Raw genomic sequence first — 17998 nt, 5'->3', positions numbered from 1 at the left:
ATTAAGAGTAAAGCATATTTGAAAATTGTGATTGCTTGGGAAGTAGAAATAGAACATTGCGGTGATGGCATATTTATACTATAAATAAATATACATGCAATTGCACGATGAATTATCTATGAACATGATAATTTTTTTATTTTTTATTTTAAAACAAATATGTTACTTCCATTTCACAAACAATAAGATAAAGCAGACTGCTCTAAGAAAACATCACATATACAACTGAGAATTTCTTCCATCCAAACCTGACCTATGAACATGATAACTAAGAACATTGCATCATCAAATTAACACCAAACTCCCCACAGATTTTAACTCCTGCTCTTGTAATCTGAAGATCTTCCCAACTTTCTCTTCCATCTGTGCTGATTTTTATTGCATAATATTGAAGAATATTGTAACCAAATCCAACTAGTTTTCCATTCAACATTAACTTGAAACAATCACACATTTAAACTACGTTCTTGAATCAGAACCATCCATCCATGCAGCAGGCCCCAGATCAGACGGCCACACCAGCATGCATTTATTTACACAACACTGCATATCAAACATCAAAAATTAAAGCATCCCAATATATATAACTTTATTGTTTCCCACAATTCATCTATATACATATATATATATAATAGTTAGATTAATACACTTTCTTCTTAGCCGATGATTTTTCCTTCTCCATGTGTTCAAACAAGCTTCCATCATAAACAGCTTTGACTGTGTCTTTGTGCAGCAAACCATTCTTGTCCTTGCACAGAATATATAGGATCTTCCATTCTGTCCAGCTAGCCAGCCTGCAATAAATTCCAACGTTAAATATTGCATTTTATTTAACGAAAAATGTTCCAATTTCTTCCCTCTTGAACAAATGGGATAAAGAAATATGTTGTACCATCCAACGTAGTCCTTGGGAACCCTGTTAGCCTTCAGCATCCCCATCAGTTCATTTGATGTCAAAGAATTGGGATGTGTAAGAGCATGCTTGCCGAAAAGCTCCTGGAACTTCCCAGGAACAAACCTAGAAGATTGATTCACAAGAACAATTTAGATGATAGCTCCCATGGAGGACAGAATTATATATGCTAATCGGTATGATCAATCAGAATTAATCAGGATTCATATTGATTTAATTTATCCAAATGGAATAACAAATATGGGTGTTTTCTTTGGCAACTTAATTCTTCTAAAATTGTTTGCATCATTCATTAATTACTTTATCATCAACCCTAGGAAAAGCGAAATAGAAACTAGTTTTTTTTTTTTTTTTTTTTTTTAAATTATTATTATTATTATTATTATTATTATTATCAATGTCAGACAAATGAAAATGGCCTTTTCTTCCATTTTGGGGGCTAGGAACAAAAAATCAAGTACACAGAAAAATATTAATTTTATGCATGTCCATCACCTTTTCCTTATTAATTTTATGCATGTCCATCACCTTTTCCTTATTTTTTATTGCCATTGAAACACCATACCAGACAAATTTCAGATGGTCAACCAAGGTGAATCAAGGAGTCACCTATTATAAAACATAAAGCCCATGCCAAGTTGCTAAAGCACAATACCAAGAGTCTGTTTGGTTTGCACTTTGCAGTTTCACAAATTGCAATTAAAAAATAACGATTTTAAAAACGTGCGATTTGACAACTTAAGTTTTAAAACCGTAATTAAACATTTGGTAAAATCACAATCTTGCATTCAAAATCGCAATTTAAGTTTTGGAAAAATTACAGTTTACCCCCCTAAAATTAACAGTATTTTTCAATTCGAACACCAAAGTTTTAATTTTTGCAATCCACCCCTCCCAAAGTTTCAAATTTTTGCAATTTGACCAATTGTATCTAAAACTTCCCATATTGCCCCTAATTTTTATTTTTTTATTTTTTATTAAAAAAAAAATTCTACGGCCACCCCTTTGGCCATCTGGCCATTTTTGCTCCCCCAATTTTTTTTTTTTAATAAAAAAAAAAAAATAATAAGAGTAAAAATCAGGGGCAATATGAGAATTTTGGGATAATATTGGTCGAATTGAAAAAAAAAATTGAACTTTGTAGGAGTGGATTGCAAAAATTGAAACTTTAATGTTCGAATTGAAAAACGTTGTCAACTTTAAAGGGGTAAACTGTAATTTTCCCTTAAGTTTTAAAATAATGTTTTTTGTGATTTTGTTTAAAATGGCACAAAATTCCCAAAGCAGTCTAAAATTTGAAAGGTAGTGCAAAGGCATAAACATATAATATACCTTCCTTCAGTGTCATAGACACCAGAGTCGCTCCCATGTTTGCCTCTATGAATGTTCTTCACCTCAATTGGAAAGAGCAGAGAAGGAAATTTTCCCTGCACCGTAAGAAAGCCAGGTCAATCAATACAGCAACAACAAAAATGATATTAACATAATAAATAATTAAAAAAAATTGAAAAAAATAGGCAATCAAAATGCAGAATAAATAGCACTAATTAAAGCTATTGTGCATTAATTAGTACTTAAAAGTTTATTGCACCTATATACTCTTAATTAAACCCATACATATGTTAAGGTTGAATCATTATATTATTCAATTTCGGCCAACTAAAACTTCAAAAGTATGTTGTGACATATAGAGAAACAAAGGATTAGAATATTTTCTTTCTTTACATTAATAATTTTGAAATGCATGATAATTCATTTAAAATTTCTATTATGTTTATTACCACAATAATATAATAAGAACGATTTTCTTCTCATAGGTTGGATTGCCTACAACCCAACTATGTTTTATTAGAATATTTTCAATTTGCAGCCCTAGATGGAATATTCAATTGGGTCGGATTTAGGTCCTGTGGCAAACACGGGCTTCCCCTAAATACTTTAAACAAATATATATATTTTTTAATAAAAAAAACACAAACAACAATACGTTCTATTATTACGTGATTCTTTTGTGTTACTATTATAATATAAAATAGTTAGAGTTGAGTAAAATATATTTATTCCATTTGTTAATCTAATGATTACAGTGTACCCATTTGACCAGACAAGTTTGATTTCTTACAGGTTGACAACATATATAAAAATAATAACTTGTACAAAAAGTTTTTCTCCATAAAGAAGGTGGCAATCGCATTTTATATTCCGCTACAATTGATTGATATTTCATCTTGAAAGGCAAGAGAAGACAACATGCAAAGCAACACTCCAAAATAAGCTAATTATGAGGAAGCTTTACGCAGAAAATTATGCAATCACATGCACACCCTTCCTACCTGGAACAATCCCACTTTTATTTTCTTTTCTCTTTTTCTTTTCTTTTTTCTTTTGAAGCTTTATTCTCTTAGAGACCCTTCACACATCTTTCCTGCAGATCTGATATTGCTTTACTACTTACCCTCCAAATTCATCATTCATGCACTCAAAACTTGTAAAGCTAAGCAACTGGTCAAGCATCTTATTAATTATTGAGAAATACTACCTTTTTTTTGTTTCTCCTATTGCTCTTCTGAGTTTATAGATGAATATTATTTTTTTAAAAAATAGAAAAAAAAAGTTTATGCAACCTGTCTCTCAAAAAAATAATAATAATAATATCTACGTAGGACTAGAAAAACACTAAGAGAACAATAAAAAAAAAACCGTAACATTCCTCTTAATTAATTATATAATAGGACATGAAATAAATTTGTTTTAGTAGGACTTTAATATGATTTTTCCTACCCAATGGACTACAAATGCTAAGTATTTTCTTGATTCTAGGTAGAAATTAATTTTAAAAAAAAAACAAAAAATAAACCAGACTTTTATTTATCTCACTCAATTTAAAAAAAAAATAATATTCACTTCGCACAGCACAAGAACGCCTAACATTCTCCCTGCTAGTTTTCTGCATTTCCTTTAATGTACATATGTATTAATGAGATCTGCACTGTAAGAGGGTTGGTAGATGGATGCGGTGTGATTTGATAAATGGTTTTGAGGAGAGGATAAGGGACCAGAAAATTGATTGATTTGAATAAAGTTGGAATGAGTTTTAACCGACACAATTTTCTCACCGATTTTGTTCTTATCCATCAAAACCAGTTTCGACGGATTTCTTTTTGAAAAAAAGAAAACAAAATATCTTACAGATATTTTCGGGCAACCGCAAGCGTGAAAAGACAAGGGGGCCCGCTTCCAAATAAGAAGTTATTAAAGAAATTTGAAATACCTTTGTCAACGTGTGCTGTCCTCCCAACTTTATGATTGCTATTTTTAGATGTTATGACAACTCTATATACAAAATGAGAGTCGTGTAAAATTTTCTTTTATAATTTTTAGGGTAAAGGCCACCTCACCTTTTTAAATTATCACTTCAAGGATAATTTATTCTCAAACTATCAATTATGACAATTTAGTCTCAAACTATCAAAATAATAACAATATACTTCAAATTTTAACAAAATAACAAAATTATCATTACTAAAATAAAAATAAAAATACTAATTTCTTTTTTTTTTCAAATTTTTTAGAGTATTTTTGTCTTATTAAAATTTTATAAGGATAATTTTATCATTTTATTAGCATTGAGAGATAAATTATCATTGTTATAGTAGTTGAAAGAGTACATTATTGTAACTGATAATTTAGAAGGTAAATTGTCATTGGGCTAATTTGAGCGGGTTAAGTTTTTTAATATAACCCGTCATATAACAATATCAAATACAATAAAAATGAAACACTGTATTTTTAATTTAAATTAATTTCAATGTTTAATTATGAGAGACGTGAAAAAATTATATTATTTTTTTAATGTTTTAAATAAAGAGTTAAACGACAAAGCATTTTCCGTTTATATACGACAACTAAACAGTCATGTCCCCAAGTGATCAACAGTTTGGTGACTTGCCTAAGCAACGGCGCAGCGGCATGATTACTGGAATTTGTTTTGTTGGAGATTTTTTATTTTTTATTTTGGGATAAACTAGAAGAAAATTTACTCCAGAAAATGAAAATAAAAGGTTATTTGTAAAAAATAAAAAATAAATAAATAAAGAGAGAGAGAGAGAGAGGAAGGTACAGGACGGGTTTTCCGGCTGAGGCCTACGTTGATGAAGACGGCGGCGAAGGTGGAGAGAAAAAAACCACACCCAATTGCACGAAAACCTGTCAAACAAAAATCCCAAAAACCCCATTAAAATTGTATATATATATATAGAAATGGAAAGAATTAAGTATTGTGGGTGGGGGGAACCTCGAAAAGTTTCGGAAGGATATATAAGGCCGTCGTGATTCCTATCAAAGAATGCAGCATGTTTCTGCAGAACGTTTTGATCAGTTGGTATGATATGATCCTGGCCGGCTCCTGCGTTCATATATTTATTTAATTAACACAATCATCATCATGTTATGCACTTAATTCATCAATCAGAATATCAATCAAATTAAATAAAATAATAAAAGCAGAATATATACCTTGCTGATTATAAGTCGAAGATGGAGACAAGGAAGCCATAACTATATGAAACTAGAGAGGGAGAGAGAGTAAAGGGATGGGTTGAGAGAGAGAGAGTTGGAAGAGAAAGCGAGTAGCGTTTTGGACTTTTAATAGAAGATCTGGTTTAGCGTATATATTTACAGTAATAATAATGACCAACACGGCTAACCTATGTCACTGTTTGGTGTTACTTCAAAATCTGGGTCTCTATTTAAAAAAATATATATAGTTTTTTCATGAGTTTTTTTTTTTTTTTTAAAAAAAAATAGTAAGACACCAAGCTAAAACAAGAACAGTAGAATATCGAGTTAGTTATACTTAAAAAAATATTTTTATCTTTTTATTTTTTGAAGAGATAAAAATACTCATCTATTATAACTAACTAAATATTCTCGAATCCTAATTCGTGTATCGGAAACATTGTATTTGCCCAACAACCAAGTTTCACTTAAAAAAAAGAAGAAGATAAATTACATAAATTTATTTATTTTAAAACGTGTTCACACCGTGTTATGTACTAAAAGTGACTGAGATATGCTTAATTGGTTTTTTTTTAAAATAAAAATAAAAAAAGACTGAGATATTCAATTATTGGTCACAGGTATTTTTATACACTTTAATCTTATTTTGGTAGAAGTGATGTGTTTTAAATGTTTTTTTTTTTTAAGTAATTATCATAAAAAGTCACTTAAAACATATTATATTAGCTTATATAAAATGAATGTAAATAGTAAGATTTTAAATCCCCTCAAAATATTTAAAATTTGATAATTTTATATTTTTAAATCTCATCCATCCATCACATTTAACATACAAGAATGAGCATATTTCTATTACCGAAGGAAATGTGCAAAGAGTTAAATTCTATGATGCAAAAAATATGGCGGGGCACAAGGAAAACGGTTCCAAGGTTCACTAGATGACATACAGTGGAGGAAATAGAACTATTTGTGGTTATTACTGTTAAATTACCATTTAACTTAAAAGCTTAGCTTATAAGAAGAGATATATTTAATCATTTAATTATTACTTTAACACTCTCCTTCACGTGTGGGCTCAAACTTCCTTTTAATAGGTGAAGCTCAACACGTGAAATATTTAATTTAAATGGAGAAAATTAACGGAGTCAAGGTCCTGTCTCAGGACTTTTAGCTATGATATCATGTTAAATTACCAATGATTTAACATAGTATCAGAGTCAAAGGTCCTAAGACCGAACCTTAACTCTGTCAATTCACTCAATTTAAATTAAATATTTCACGTGTTGGGACTCACTTAAAGGAGTTTGAGCCAACACGTGAGGGAAAGTGTTGTCTTAATGATTAAGTGATTAAATTTACCTTTTCTTTTCTTATAAACTTAAATTTTTAAAACAACTGATAATTTAACAATTACACTGTTTGGCTTAGAAGAAATACAGTGGTCTATGAAGATATTTTTGCCCATCCAAATCTCCTTATCAAAGAATCTGCTTCCTCTTTATGAACTTATAAAACTGTACATGAAAAAGTAGGTGGGAATGAAAGTCAAAGGTTAGATGATGTGTATTTAATATGGAATAGCCCGCCACAAAGTTATTACATGATAAACTGGGATGTGGCTATAGCTTCTGTCACAAGGCGTATGGGTATTGCCAGAGATTATCGGGGCGAGGTGATTGCAGCTAGGAGTAACACACATGACTATATGTCAGAACCGATGGTGGCTGAAGCTATCGGAGCAACAAAGTTTTGTCATGATGTAGGGCTCCATAATGTTATATTGGAGGGTGATTTGCTGATAGTTGTCAATGCGATCAAATCTAATAGAAAAAAATTGGAGTAGATATGACCAAATTGGAGCATAATGATTCAAAAGTATATTGTCGGGCTAGTTGGTTTGTTGGATGATATATACAAATTTACTTTGGGAGTGCAAAATACTCAACTCAGTGAAAGCTTGAATGGTAACTTGAAAGCTTGCTTAAAATCAATTTTAAGTATAGTGAACAAATTTTAACATTTTGAATAGATGGTAGAGCAAAAGCAACATAAAGGAATTGGAGGTTAAATTTAATGCTCGAAAAAAATTGCTTACATTGGGATTGATGAATTCCCCTTTGTTGAAGTAGCCATTACAAATATATATACTCCTGTGATATTTAAAAATTTTCATTATAAGTATGATTATATATCAGTAGCGATAACAAAACATTGCAATGATAGCCAGTTAGTGCATGAATATATTGTTAGGTTTTTCAATGGAAATTGAGAGTATAAATTAGTTTGCAACCATTTCAATAATATAATTTCATGTAACTACAGGAAGTTCAAAACATTTGGAATTTTGTGTTGTCATACTTTGAATTTTTTTTACTCGGTATAAAGATAATTCATGATAAATACATTTTGAAGAGGTGGAGAAGAAAGGCAAAGTATGAATACATCTTAAATACTAAAATTAGGAGTTGGCAGATTAACTGTTTACCGCCTATCGACTGCCATCAAACCATCACTAATCGATAACCAACTTCCAGCGGTCAGTAGGCGGAATAAAAATATTGTTTCAATATTGGTTTGATTCGGTTCGGTTCGGTTCGATAGGCGATATAATTTTTTTTTTCGGTTAACAAACAATTAACCTACTTAACCGATTTTTTAAGTGAATTTTGAATTTTATCCGGTAGATTTTCTTATTTTTTTGTCTAGCTGATTTGTGGTTGTCTTTTTGGTCCATGTTCTATGAATTTACTTCTTTTTTTTTTTTTTTTTCATTTATAAAGCATATGTTTTACTGGTTCTATAGTTACAAAGAAGTTAATAAATTTTAACATAAAAATTCTAACGGACAATTAACTGACTTAACCGATCACCTATTAATCGGTTATCCAAAAAAGTTGAAACTATTGCTTATCGGTATGAAGTCGGTTAATTAACCGAATCGGTAGGCAAAAATGCCCCTACCAACACCGACCGAACCGATTCCCACCCCTAGCTGCTTGTCCCCAATCCTCATGCACTTAACCCGCTGTTCAGCACATCCGCGCTTGAGACCAACCAAGGCATGGAAGTCCTTCTCCAACACCGAGAGCTCCATTGAGGCGTCAACAACATTGGCGAAGAGGAAATGAACCGAGAAGAGCTAGAGAACGGTGGCGGAGGATGCGAGTCCAGTAGCTCCATCCTCTCTCTCTTGACCTCTCTCTCACTCACATAACTTTTTTGGAACTCATATATACAGGTTTTGGTGGATAGGTTTAAAATTTGAAATTGAAATGCTAAAAATATATTCACTTGCCTAGATAATAAACAAGTTGCTGGCAACAATGAAGTCTTATATGAATGAGATTTTAAAATTTGTGATTCTCAAATTTTAAAGAATTTGATGGGATCTGAATTCGAGTAGTAGTCTTATTCATTAGCTAAACAACAACTTTATTCAGTTGCAATTTGTTTTTGTTTTTATTTTTTATTTATTTTTTGTTTTTTCTAAGAACAAATTCCTATGCAAATTTATGATACAGTTATGTGAAAAAAATTTAGAGTTTTTTCCTTTTTTTTTTTTTTTTTTTGTAATTCATACTCGGTAGGGCTAGTAATTTAACCCGTGATCCACAAACTTGACATGAACACGACATGTAATTTTAGAGTTATGATTTAGGTTAAATGGGTTCGGGTCATAAACGGATCACCCGTTTATGACATTTAATAAATGTGTCGGGTCGTGTCAACCTGTAGGTTGACACGTTTGACCCGATATATATATATATAAAAGATTTGTTCTAAGAAATGAATGAGTTTTCTTTAAACGTGTCATGGGTCTAGTCGGGTTATGTTGGAACCTATTAACATTTAAATTAAACGTGTTTACGGGTCGTGTCGTGTCAACCCATCACGATACGTTTATCTAAATAGGTTACACATTTATCAACCCATTTAAAATAGTGTAAGTGTTTATAAACATTTAAAACGCATATTAAATTCTTAACATCATTAATAACAATTTGTTAACTTAGACTAAATTTAATGTGTCTTTTAAATATTTGTAGACACTTGACACTATTTTAAATGGGTTGGAGGATATTTTCTACAAACTGATTTGGAGGAAATTTCTGTCCTAAAATTATTTATGGAACAATAATTCTCTTTATTTTTCTTATAAAAATAACTCTAAATAGAAATATCAGAATTCTAATCAATACTTTTAAATTAAATACTTCAGATTTTGACACTTTTAACATTTATTAGTAAACGAGGTTAAGTGAATCAAGAAAAATATAAAATGTTTGTGAAAGATTTGAATTATTTACTTGAAAAATAATAATTAAAAATTTAGAAACTCAAAGTTATCTAAAAAATCTAAAAGATGATAATTCTTACTAGTAATTTAAACAATAAAATATTAGAAATCAGAATTGGCCGCCAAAAAACAGTAAAACAATAAGATAAAAAGTAAAAGTATTGCTTAGTGAGTACTCCACCTAAAAGAACCACAAGGTTTCCAGATTAGGAATCATAGGATCGAATCAATTTTTTTAATATAAATTATAATAAATTGGCATAGGAAGATTGTAGGACAATCTAGGCCAAAACATGCGGGGAAAAGAATGTGGGAATAATAATAAAAAAGAAGTGCAGAGAAAGAAGTAGAAGCAAGAGAAGGTTGTTTGAGCTTTAGCTTTTGCTTTTGCTTTTGCTTTTGCTTCAAAGGAAACAAAACATAAGAGGCCGTTAGTGGGACATGAATACTTGTACGCCACATCCTATTTTGTGTGTGAACACTCGAACTACCCAACACCACAATATGCACAATATGCACAAAGTGCTGCGGTGGCGGGACCCTGCCGCCATCTTATCCTTCCCACCACTCTGTCCAAAAAGCAGGCGGCCAAATCAACGCCCTTTCTTATTCCATCGTCATTACTAAACTTGTGCTGCTTTGAGCTTTCATCACTCATTTTGTTATTTTTTTATTTTTTATTTTTATTTTTTAAATGGCATGCATAACTCTCTAAATATTGAGTACGGGCTATTTTAAAAAAAATAAATAAAAAAAAGCATATAAATTGAGAGGTAGACACTTAAATACATTAAATTATTATTTTGTGACAAATAAGCCACTATGTTAGGCTTGGCCATTTAGGTTGGAAGGAAATACATAAAATGAACATCGATTTGTCACATGTGCTAAGGACTATTTTAATGGATTAGAATCTTTAAGAGATAGTTCAATCAGTTAGAAACTACGTCTTATGAAGCAGATGTCACTAGTTTGAATCTTCTGTAAACATGTAATAAAAAATAATAATAATAAAAAATAATGGACTAAAAAGTCAAAATCACCTTTAAATATGTAATTATTGGACGCAAATGTCCGCGAACATGCATGCCATTCGCAATTACCTACCCGATGAAAGATGAAGCATCTTTTAAAATAGATTGACTGAAGTCAAATCTCCCTCCCTCATTCCCAAAGGTTCCTTTTTAGAATTTGATGAACAGCAAGCGAAGGGTTCACCTAAGTATTGGAGTTCAACCGAGCAATACTAAAACCATTTAGTTGAGGAGCCTAAAAGTACGTTTGACACTCAAAAAGTTCATTTGAAAAAAAAAATATTTGTTTCATAAAAAAAATTTTAAGCGTTTTTAAGGATAAAAAAAGCCTAAAAATGATCAAAACGCACTTTTAACAAAAGCTTAAAAATAAAATTTTTGCCAAAAAACTCTTTTTGACTTAAAAGCTATTTTTTTCAAACACAATCCCAAGCATGCTCTTAGTGTTTTTGTACACTTAAGGTAGGTATATGCTAGAATTTAGGATTTTTCGTCTATGTTTCACAAAACCAAGTAGAAAAACACATTCTTAAAATTAAGGGTTTTTTTTTTTTTTTCTTCATGAAAATTGTGATGATTAGAAGCTATTTAGTTAGTTGTTACATGTTATCTTTATGATTTTCATCAAAAGCCCTTTCTAAAATGTAGTCGTTTTGTGTGTCTCATGTTCTCAATTTATCTCTATTTTGTTTGCTTCGTGTGCGCACGGATGCTATATTTTTTTGTCTTTAGCTTTGTCCAAAATAGTGTTTATTTGGTCTCATCTAAATTATATCTTGTAGAAATATTGTGTTCCCCATTTAAGAATTGGTTATTGACAGACTTCGTTGTGAACACTCTTTTGATGCAATACCCTACAAATGTCACCATTTTGTTATCTTTTGGAATAATGCTTAAATTAAGGTCAATGTACATTAATATAACACTGGAACACTACTTTTACTTTTTTATCTGAATGTTGTCCCGTACTGATGTCTTAGGTTAATGTTGAGTACACTAGATTTAATGTCGAATACACTAGATTTATATTGCCTTTGATATGGTCAATGTACATTCATGTTAATATATATATATTTTTTTTCAAAAAGGAAAATTGTTTTAAGGATGGTTGATCAAGAGCTTCTCTTTGAGTTGCATTACGGGGATGAGATGAATACGGGGTTCATGTGCACATATGTGGGGAGTGAAGTAGATGTGTATAACGGGACATATGAGCCAGACAAAATATCATTTTTTGAGATTAAATGTATCGTAAAAAAAAATATGGATATAAGTTAAGGACCTTGTTTATTACTTTGTGCCAAGTAGTAGTCTTCAAAATGATTTAAGATTAATTTCATGTAACTATGATGTGTTGGAAATGGTTGATGTCCATAAAGGGACACCAATTGTTGAGTTGTACATTGTCTCATTGGCCGAGTTTAGAAGCAATGAAGTGTAAAATGGTTATGATGATGATCGTGGGCATTGTAGGATTGATAATGTAACGCCTCCATATTTAATTAATTGGAATAATTAACCTGGAGGGTTATTGACAGTCTTCCCAAATTAACCAACTTGTAATTAACTAGTAAAGTACCATATAACACCTATCATAATGAATAAAATAACAAATTACGAAAAATTATGATTTGAACTACAATTAATACCTAAAAAACAACTTTCAAAAAAAAAAATACAATCTAAAATTCATAAACGATAACAATAGTTAACGATCTCAAAATATATCACTAAAGTTCATAAATACTGAAAATACAATAAACTGCCTGCGGCTCTCACTTGACGAAAAACCCTAAGCTCTAACTAGATCTAGTGCTTGTTAAACTGTGAAAATAGATAAATGTTTGACATGTAGAAAGGGTAGTAACTACAAAAGTTTACGACTTAGTAAGTAAACATCATATAAAAGTAAACCATGAAGTAAGCCTTTATGAAAGACTCGAAGTGACTTCTCATGTTACCATGCCCTTTAAAATATTTTTCACAAAATGTTTTCAAAACTCTTGATTGTAAATGCCAAGTGGCAATTTTGTAAAACAAGGCATGACTCATGATAAGTTCACTTTGAGGCATAAAAACATTGAAATATAAATCATAATGCATATTATATTTATATTTCAACCATAACCACAGCTCATCACATCATATTTTCACTCTATAACATCATCATACTTGTATATTAACCCTCATACGCTGGAGGTTATCTTACCATACCAAAACCCCTTTTTGCAGGTGATCCATGGCAATTTTGTAAAACAAGGCATGACTCATGATAAGTTCACTTTGAGGCATAAAAACATTGAAATATAAATCATAATGCATATTCTATTTATACTTCAACCATAACCACCGCTCATCACATCATATTCTCACTCTATAACATCATCATATTTGTATATTAACCCTCATACGTTGGAGGTTATCTTACCATACCAAAACCCCTTTTTGCAGGTGATCCATAACTTATCGGTGCACGAAGTACCGTAATATATCAACACATGAAGTAGTGTAACAAACTGGCACATGAAGCACCGTAACAAATGAGCTATTTTGTCATACTTGTACATTAATCCTCATACAATAGAGGTTAGCATAGCATATTAAATCTTAAAAAAAAAAAAAATCAAATGTTCATTTATTGGTTTGATCTCAAAATTAAATCTTAAAAAAAAAAAATTAGATCTTAAAATTGAAGGGGTGGCCGGAAAGCCACCCCTAACCCCTTTGGGGGTGGCTTCCCGGCCACCCCTTCAAATATTTTTTTTTTTAGATTTAATTTTTAAATTAAATTAATAAAAAATTAATATGCTGACGTGGCAAAACGAAACATTTAGTTGGGACTGACGGGCGTTAAACATTTGGGAAAAAATGTAACAGTAGGGATTAATTTGCTTTTTCGATTGACTGAGGGAGTAAAAATTAGAAAAAAAAAAAAAAAAAGTTTAGGGTGAGTTCAATTTTGGTGCGTTGACTCAGAGATTTATAATATATTTACCCTATTATATTATGATGGGTATTGTAATTGCTATTTTGATGCATTCTAAAAGTCTTTTGCGGTGAGCTCTTGGGCTCTTGATCCCTTAGTCTTATTCCTTTGTGGAATTCGACCAGAAGGCATAGTGAGAGATAATTACAAATTAATTAGTTCTTGGGGTGTTACACATTTTAAGAAAGATGTCGGGTTGTATTTCACGCGATGAACATAAAGCCATAAGGGTATAATGGAAAGTTTTTGGTCCAAGTGTAATACCTATTAGTTTGTGAGACTTTTTTGAAAGTGGCTAATAGCTTTATGAGGTTTAAGTGTATTTAACCCATTATGTATATTAAAGGATTTGAATGTCAATCAATAACGTACTTATCAAAAAAAAAAGGTTTGAAAAAAAGTTGCAGTAAAATTTGTAATACCTTTTTATTTTTTATTTTATTTTTTATTTTTTCATAGGGTTTCTTCCCCTAACAGAGAGTGCTGCACAGGAGGAGGGGGAGAACCTTTGATCTCCCTCTCCTCCCCTCATCCTTTGCTGCCTCCTCTCGCCCTCTTCACGTTATGAGCTAAACTATTTACCTGATGCTCCATAACTCTTTGTTCGGTATTTTTTCCCCTTCCTTTCCGCCTCTTTTCCCTCCTTTGTCCAATTTTTTGTTTTTAGCCCCTCTCCTACGGCCCCTCAGATCCGCCATTTTCCGGTTTTGGCTTGGCTCTTGGATTGGGTTGGTCTAAGCCCGATCTATCGTCCCCTGTCAGACCCACGTCGACTCGTGCTCTTCCCACTGGCTCTCCGGCTACGTCCGTGTCCATCGCCTCCTTGCTTCGCTTTTCGACAGCCTCGCTCTAAGGCTTGTTTTCTTTCGGCGTCGCTTTATGTTTTTGTGGTTTTTTGGCTTTCGTCTCTTTTCCTTGTATTTCTTTTCCAATTTTTCCCTGTGTTCATTTTCCTGCCTTTTTTATTTATTTATTTATTTTTTTAAAGTTTTCTTGTGGTCTTTTGTTCCTATTTTTGTTACTTGTAATAAGGCTCTATCATCTCTCTTGATATGCCCGCTTGATGATTTGTGGGGTATTCGCTTTTGGTCTAGACCCTTGGGTTGTGGATGTAAACGGTATTTTGGCTATCGGGTCGAGGATGATAAGTTTCGGCATGGGGGTTTTCTGCTCTCAGGGCTGAGGAATAAGAGCTATCTATGTATTGAATTGAGTCTGTTTGGAGCAGATCTGCTCTTAAAACTAAAGACTAGTCATGGGTTAGCGGATGTTGATGGCATTGATAGGTCTTGAATGTTAGATTTATAATGTATGTATCTTTGACGTCTATAACTTCGTAACTTCGGATATGATTTGTTTCGAAACTTTTTGCTCTATTTGTAGGAGTTTTTGCTCGCGATCTTTTCATCAAAATAAATAAATAACGTACTTATCAGTTGTACAAATTCAAAAGTATTTATAAAAATTACTTTCTCATTAGAATTTGTTAAACTCTAGATTATTTTTGAAATAATAGATCAAATAAGTAATCATCGTGGAAATAATCATTCTCACGTAGAAAAGGTTTATATATATATATATATATATATATATGAAGAGGTGAAATAAAAGAAAAAGTACAATAATTGTGTCTTTTTTTTTTTTTTTTTAAATGGTTCAATTTCATTCATTGATAAACGAGAATAAAGCTCAAACAATACAGAGCAAAGTTCTGAAGCAACTATAGTCTATAGCTGAAGCTACGAGATTACAAGCATTAAAGATAATGTCTTATATTCTATACTCATACAAAATTCGCCAACTTATGACTAATTTTCAAATTAAACAGTAGATCTGCACCAAACAAACTAAAACTAATGCATAGATAACTCTTATTTTTTGGCATTAAGGGCAAATAATTTCAAGCCAAAACTCATCCTCCTCGACCCGAAAGCCAGAAAAATGTTCACATCTACAACCCTATATAATTGATTGAAAACATGATTGATTGTGTCTTTCGTGCGAAGAGAAAGAAAGAATAAAACCCATATAATTGATTGAAAACATGACAACTCAACGAAAAAATCATTAGAAGAATAACTAAAGATTTTCTTATCGTACTTTTCAAGGTATCAATTATTTGACAAAAGTTATTCATCAATACTCTATAACAGATTCGGAGACATTAATGAAATTGAATTATAAAGTTAATTAATAAGAATCGAAGATTTGGAGGGATTGAATTATATCTTTTTATTTATTTAGTTTTGGGTTAACTATAATTTTCTCCTTTCACATATGCAAGACATTTGGGCATGAAAAGTACACCATGTTGATTCATGTGAGAGAATTAAAAATTAAGCTATGTAGATACTTTCCTTTTTCTTTTTTTTTTTTTCTTTTTTTTTTTTAAGTTTTAATTTTTTAGCCGTGAAGATCCGTCTCCTATCCGTAGACGCCACATATCTTGGTTTGCGTGGAAACGAAAGGAACTTTTCAAGTGATAGCTTTTGATACACTGTGAATTAGCGAAACACAATCTTCACATAATTTTATACTGAGATTAGTTAGAACGGGCCTCCTTTCTTTTTTTATTTTACTGCTTTTGGGAGCTGATTATTTAAATAAACGAATATTCCAAAACCCTAATGTGCTTCTCTCAATTTTACTTTTTAGACCCCAATTTTTAATTTGTTAATTGAATGCCCAAGTTTACAAAGATTTTGAAGGGATAAAAGTAAAATTAGTCTATTTGGTTGGCCTAAATTATAAATCGCTCTATGCAGTATAAAAAATAATTTAGGGGTTCTCAGAGTAGGCCAAAATAATAACTTAGTCCCTCGAGTCAAATTCTGTCAAAACACTTGACAAATTTTGTTAGTGTGCCACTCCAACACAAATGAAATGATGACACCTATCACTCTTAGTAAAAAATATATAAAACTAAAAACTTAAAAACTTAAAAAAGTAATTAAAAAAGAAAAAGAAAAAGGTGGAGGGCTGCTAGAGGTGGCTAGAGATTACTGTAGGCAACCTCTGGGGTGGCTTGCAAACCCACCCCTAGACCATGGGGTTGCCACATTTTACCACTAGCCACCTCTAAGGTGGCCAAGGGTGGCATGCGGCCACCCCATGGGCCGGGGTTGGCCGCAAGCCACCATTAGCCACTTCTGGGGTTGGATTGTTCGCCAACCCCCTTCTTTGGCAACCACTCCCTTTCTTTTTCAAAAGAAAAAAAATAATTTTTTAAGAGTTGAGACAGTTGTCAACCCTGGTAGCGACTTAACTTCAAAGTCTGCTAAGAGTAAAAATGGATCAGTAATGTTTGGCCGCGAAATGGAGGGTGTTGCGGCCGATCCACCTCCGATGCCTAAGTTAAAACTTGTAAAGTATGAGAAAAAATGCTAATAGAGAAATAATGAAGAAATGAGAATAGTTAAGATAGAATTCATCGTCCCTTGTGTTGTAGTAGGCCGCTCATTTTATAGATGCAGCCGAGAGTAAGAGTCTTTGTGGGACTCATACTCGATTCCCTTGATCTTTGGGAACAGTTTGACAGAGATTATTCCTTGATAATCTATGGAGGAGTTTACCTGATCATTTCCCCATGCACCTGGACACCTTTTGACAGGAGTTTGGTTTGTTATTCCCATTTTGGGTTTGTTGAGCCCTGATTTGGGCTCCCTTGATTGTCGTACTTGCACGATCTGGTGCTGAACCGTTTGGTTTGAGGTGAATTGGCAGGGACCGCCAGGTTCTACAGGCGTTATACTTCAGTTGCTTAATGAGCCATGGGCTTTTTTACTCATAGTGGGCCTTCATCTCTACGGCACACGTCTTCATTTAAACGAGGGTAACACGTGTCGATTGCGGGTTTGTTTCTCCCTAGCGGTCATGAAGAGACAATACAGTTTTTTGCCAACGTTTCTTTTGAGGTGTGCCTGTTGAGTTTTCTAGGGGCGTCAGATTTCCCTTCTTGACACGTGGCAGCGCCAAGTGCGAGAGATCCTTCCAAAACATCCTTTAAAGAAGGTTTTTTCCTCTTTCATTTCCTTTCACTGTTCACCTTTTGTGCCATCAAGCCTCTCCCAGATCCTTTCATACATCTTCCCTTCGTTCAAACTACAAAGAGAGTTCAGTGGTACTGCTCTCTGGTCTAATGTCAAGGCGTCGACCCTGGATCATCACAAGGAGCAGTACAAGCTCTCTGAAGGTGTTCGTCTTAGGTTGTCGTCCGTTGATGAAGGAGCCAATGGAGTAGAGGGTGGGAT

At 32.4% G+C, this 17998-nt stretch overlaps 1 protein-coding gene across 1 annotated transcript; it reads right to left on the bottom strand.

Moving 5' to 3' along the window:
• Positions 1-396: 396 nt before the first annotated feature.
• LOC132179466 (probable peroxygenase 4) lies at positions 397-5564 on the bottom strand. The gene is made up of 7 exons (XM_059592195.1): positions 5429-5564; positions 5208-5318; positions 5034-5119; positions 2246-2340; positions 893-1018; positions 648-794; positions 397-543 (listed from the first exon to the last, which is right to left on the bottom strand). The coding sequence occupies exons 1-7, from the start codon at positions 5466-5468 to the stop codon at positions 534-536; spliced, it is 615 nt and encodes a 204-aa protein (XP_059448178.1). The 5' UTR covers positions 5469-5564; the 3' UTR covers positions 397-533.
• Positions 5565-17998: the final 12434 nt, after the last annotated feature.

This window comes from Corylus avellana, chromosome ca4, assembly GCF_901000735.1.
Source record: "Corylus avellana chromosome ca4, CavTom2PMs-1.0".
In the NCBI taxonomy this organism is placed as follows: domain Eukaryota; kingdom Viridiplantae; phylum Streptophyta; class Magnoliopsida; order Fagales; family Betulaceae; genus Corylus; species Corylus avellana.
This window is presented reverse-complemented; position numbering and strand designations above follow the sequence as displayed.

Bases quoted from the DNA above. Each gene is read 5' to 3' on its own strand.
- LOC132179466 (XM_059592195.1), bottom strand. From the start codon at position 5,468: ATGGCTTCCTTGTCTCCATCTTCGACTTATAATCAGCAAG. The intron at 5,120-5,207 runs GTTCCCCCCACC...TTTGTTTGACAG, and splicing joins TCCTTCCGAAACTTTTCGAG to GTTTTCGTGCAATTGGGTGT. The intron at 1,019-2,245 runs GTATATTATATG...TCAATCTTCTAG, and splicing joins GTCTATGACACTGAAGGAAG to GTTTGTTCCTGGGAAGTTCC.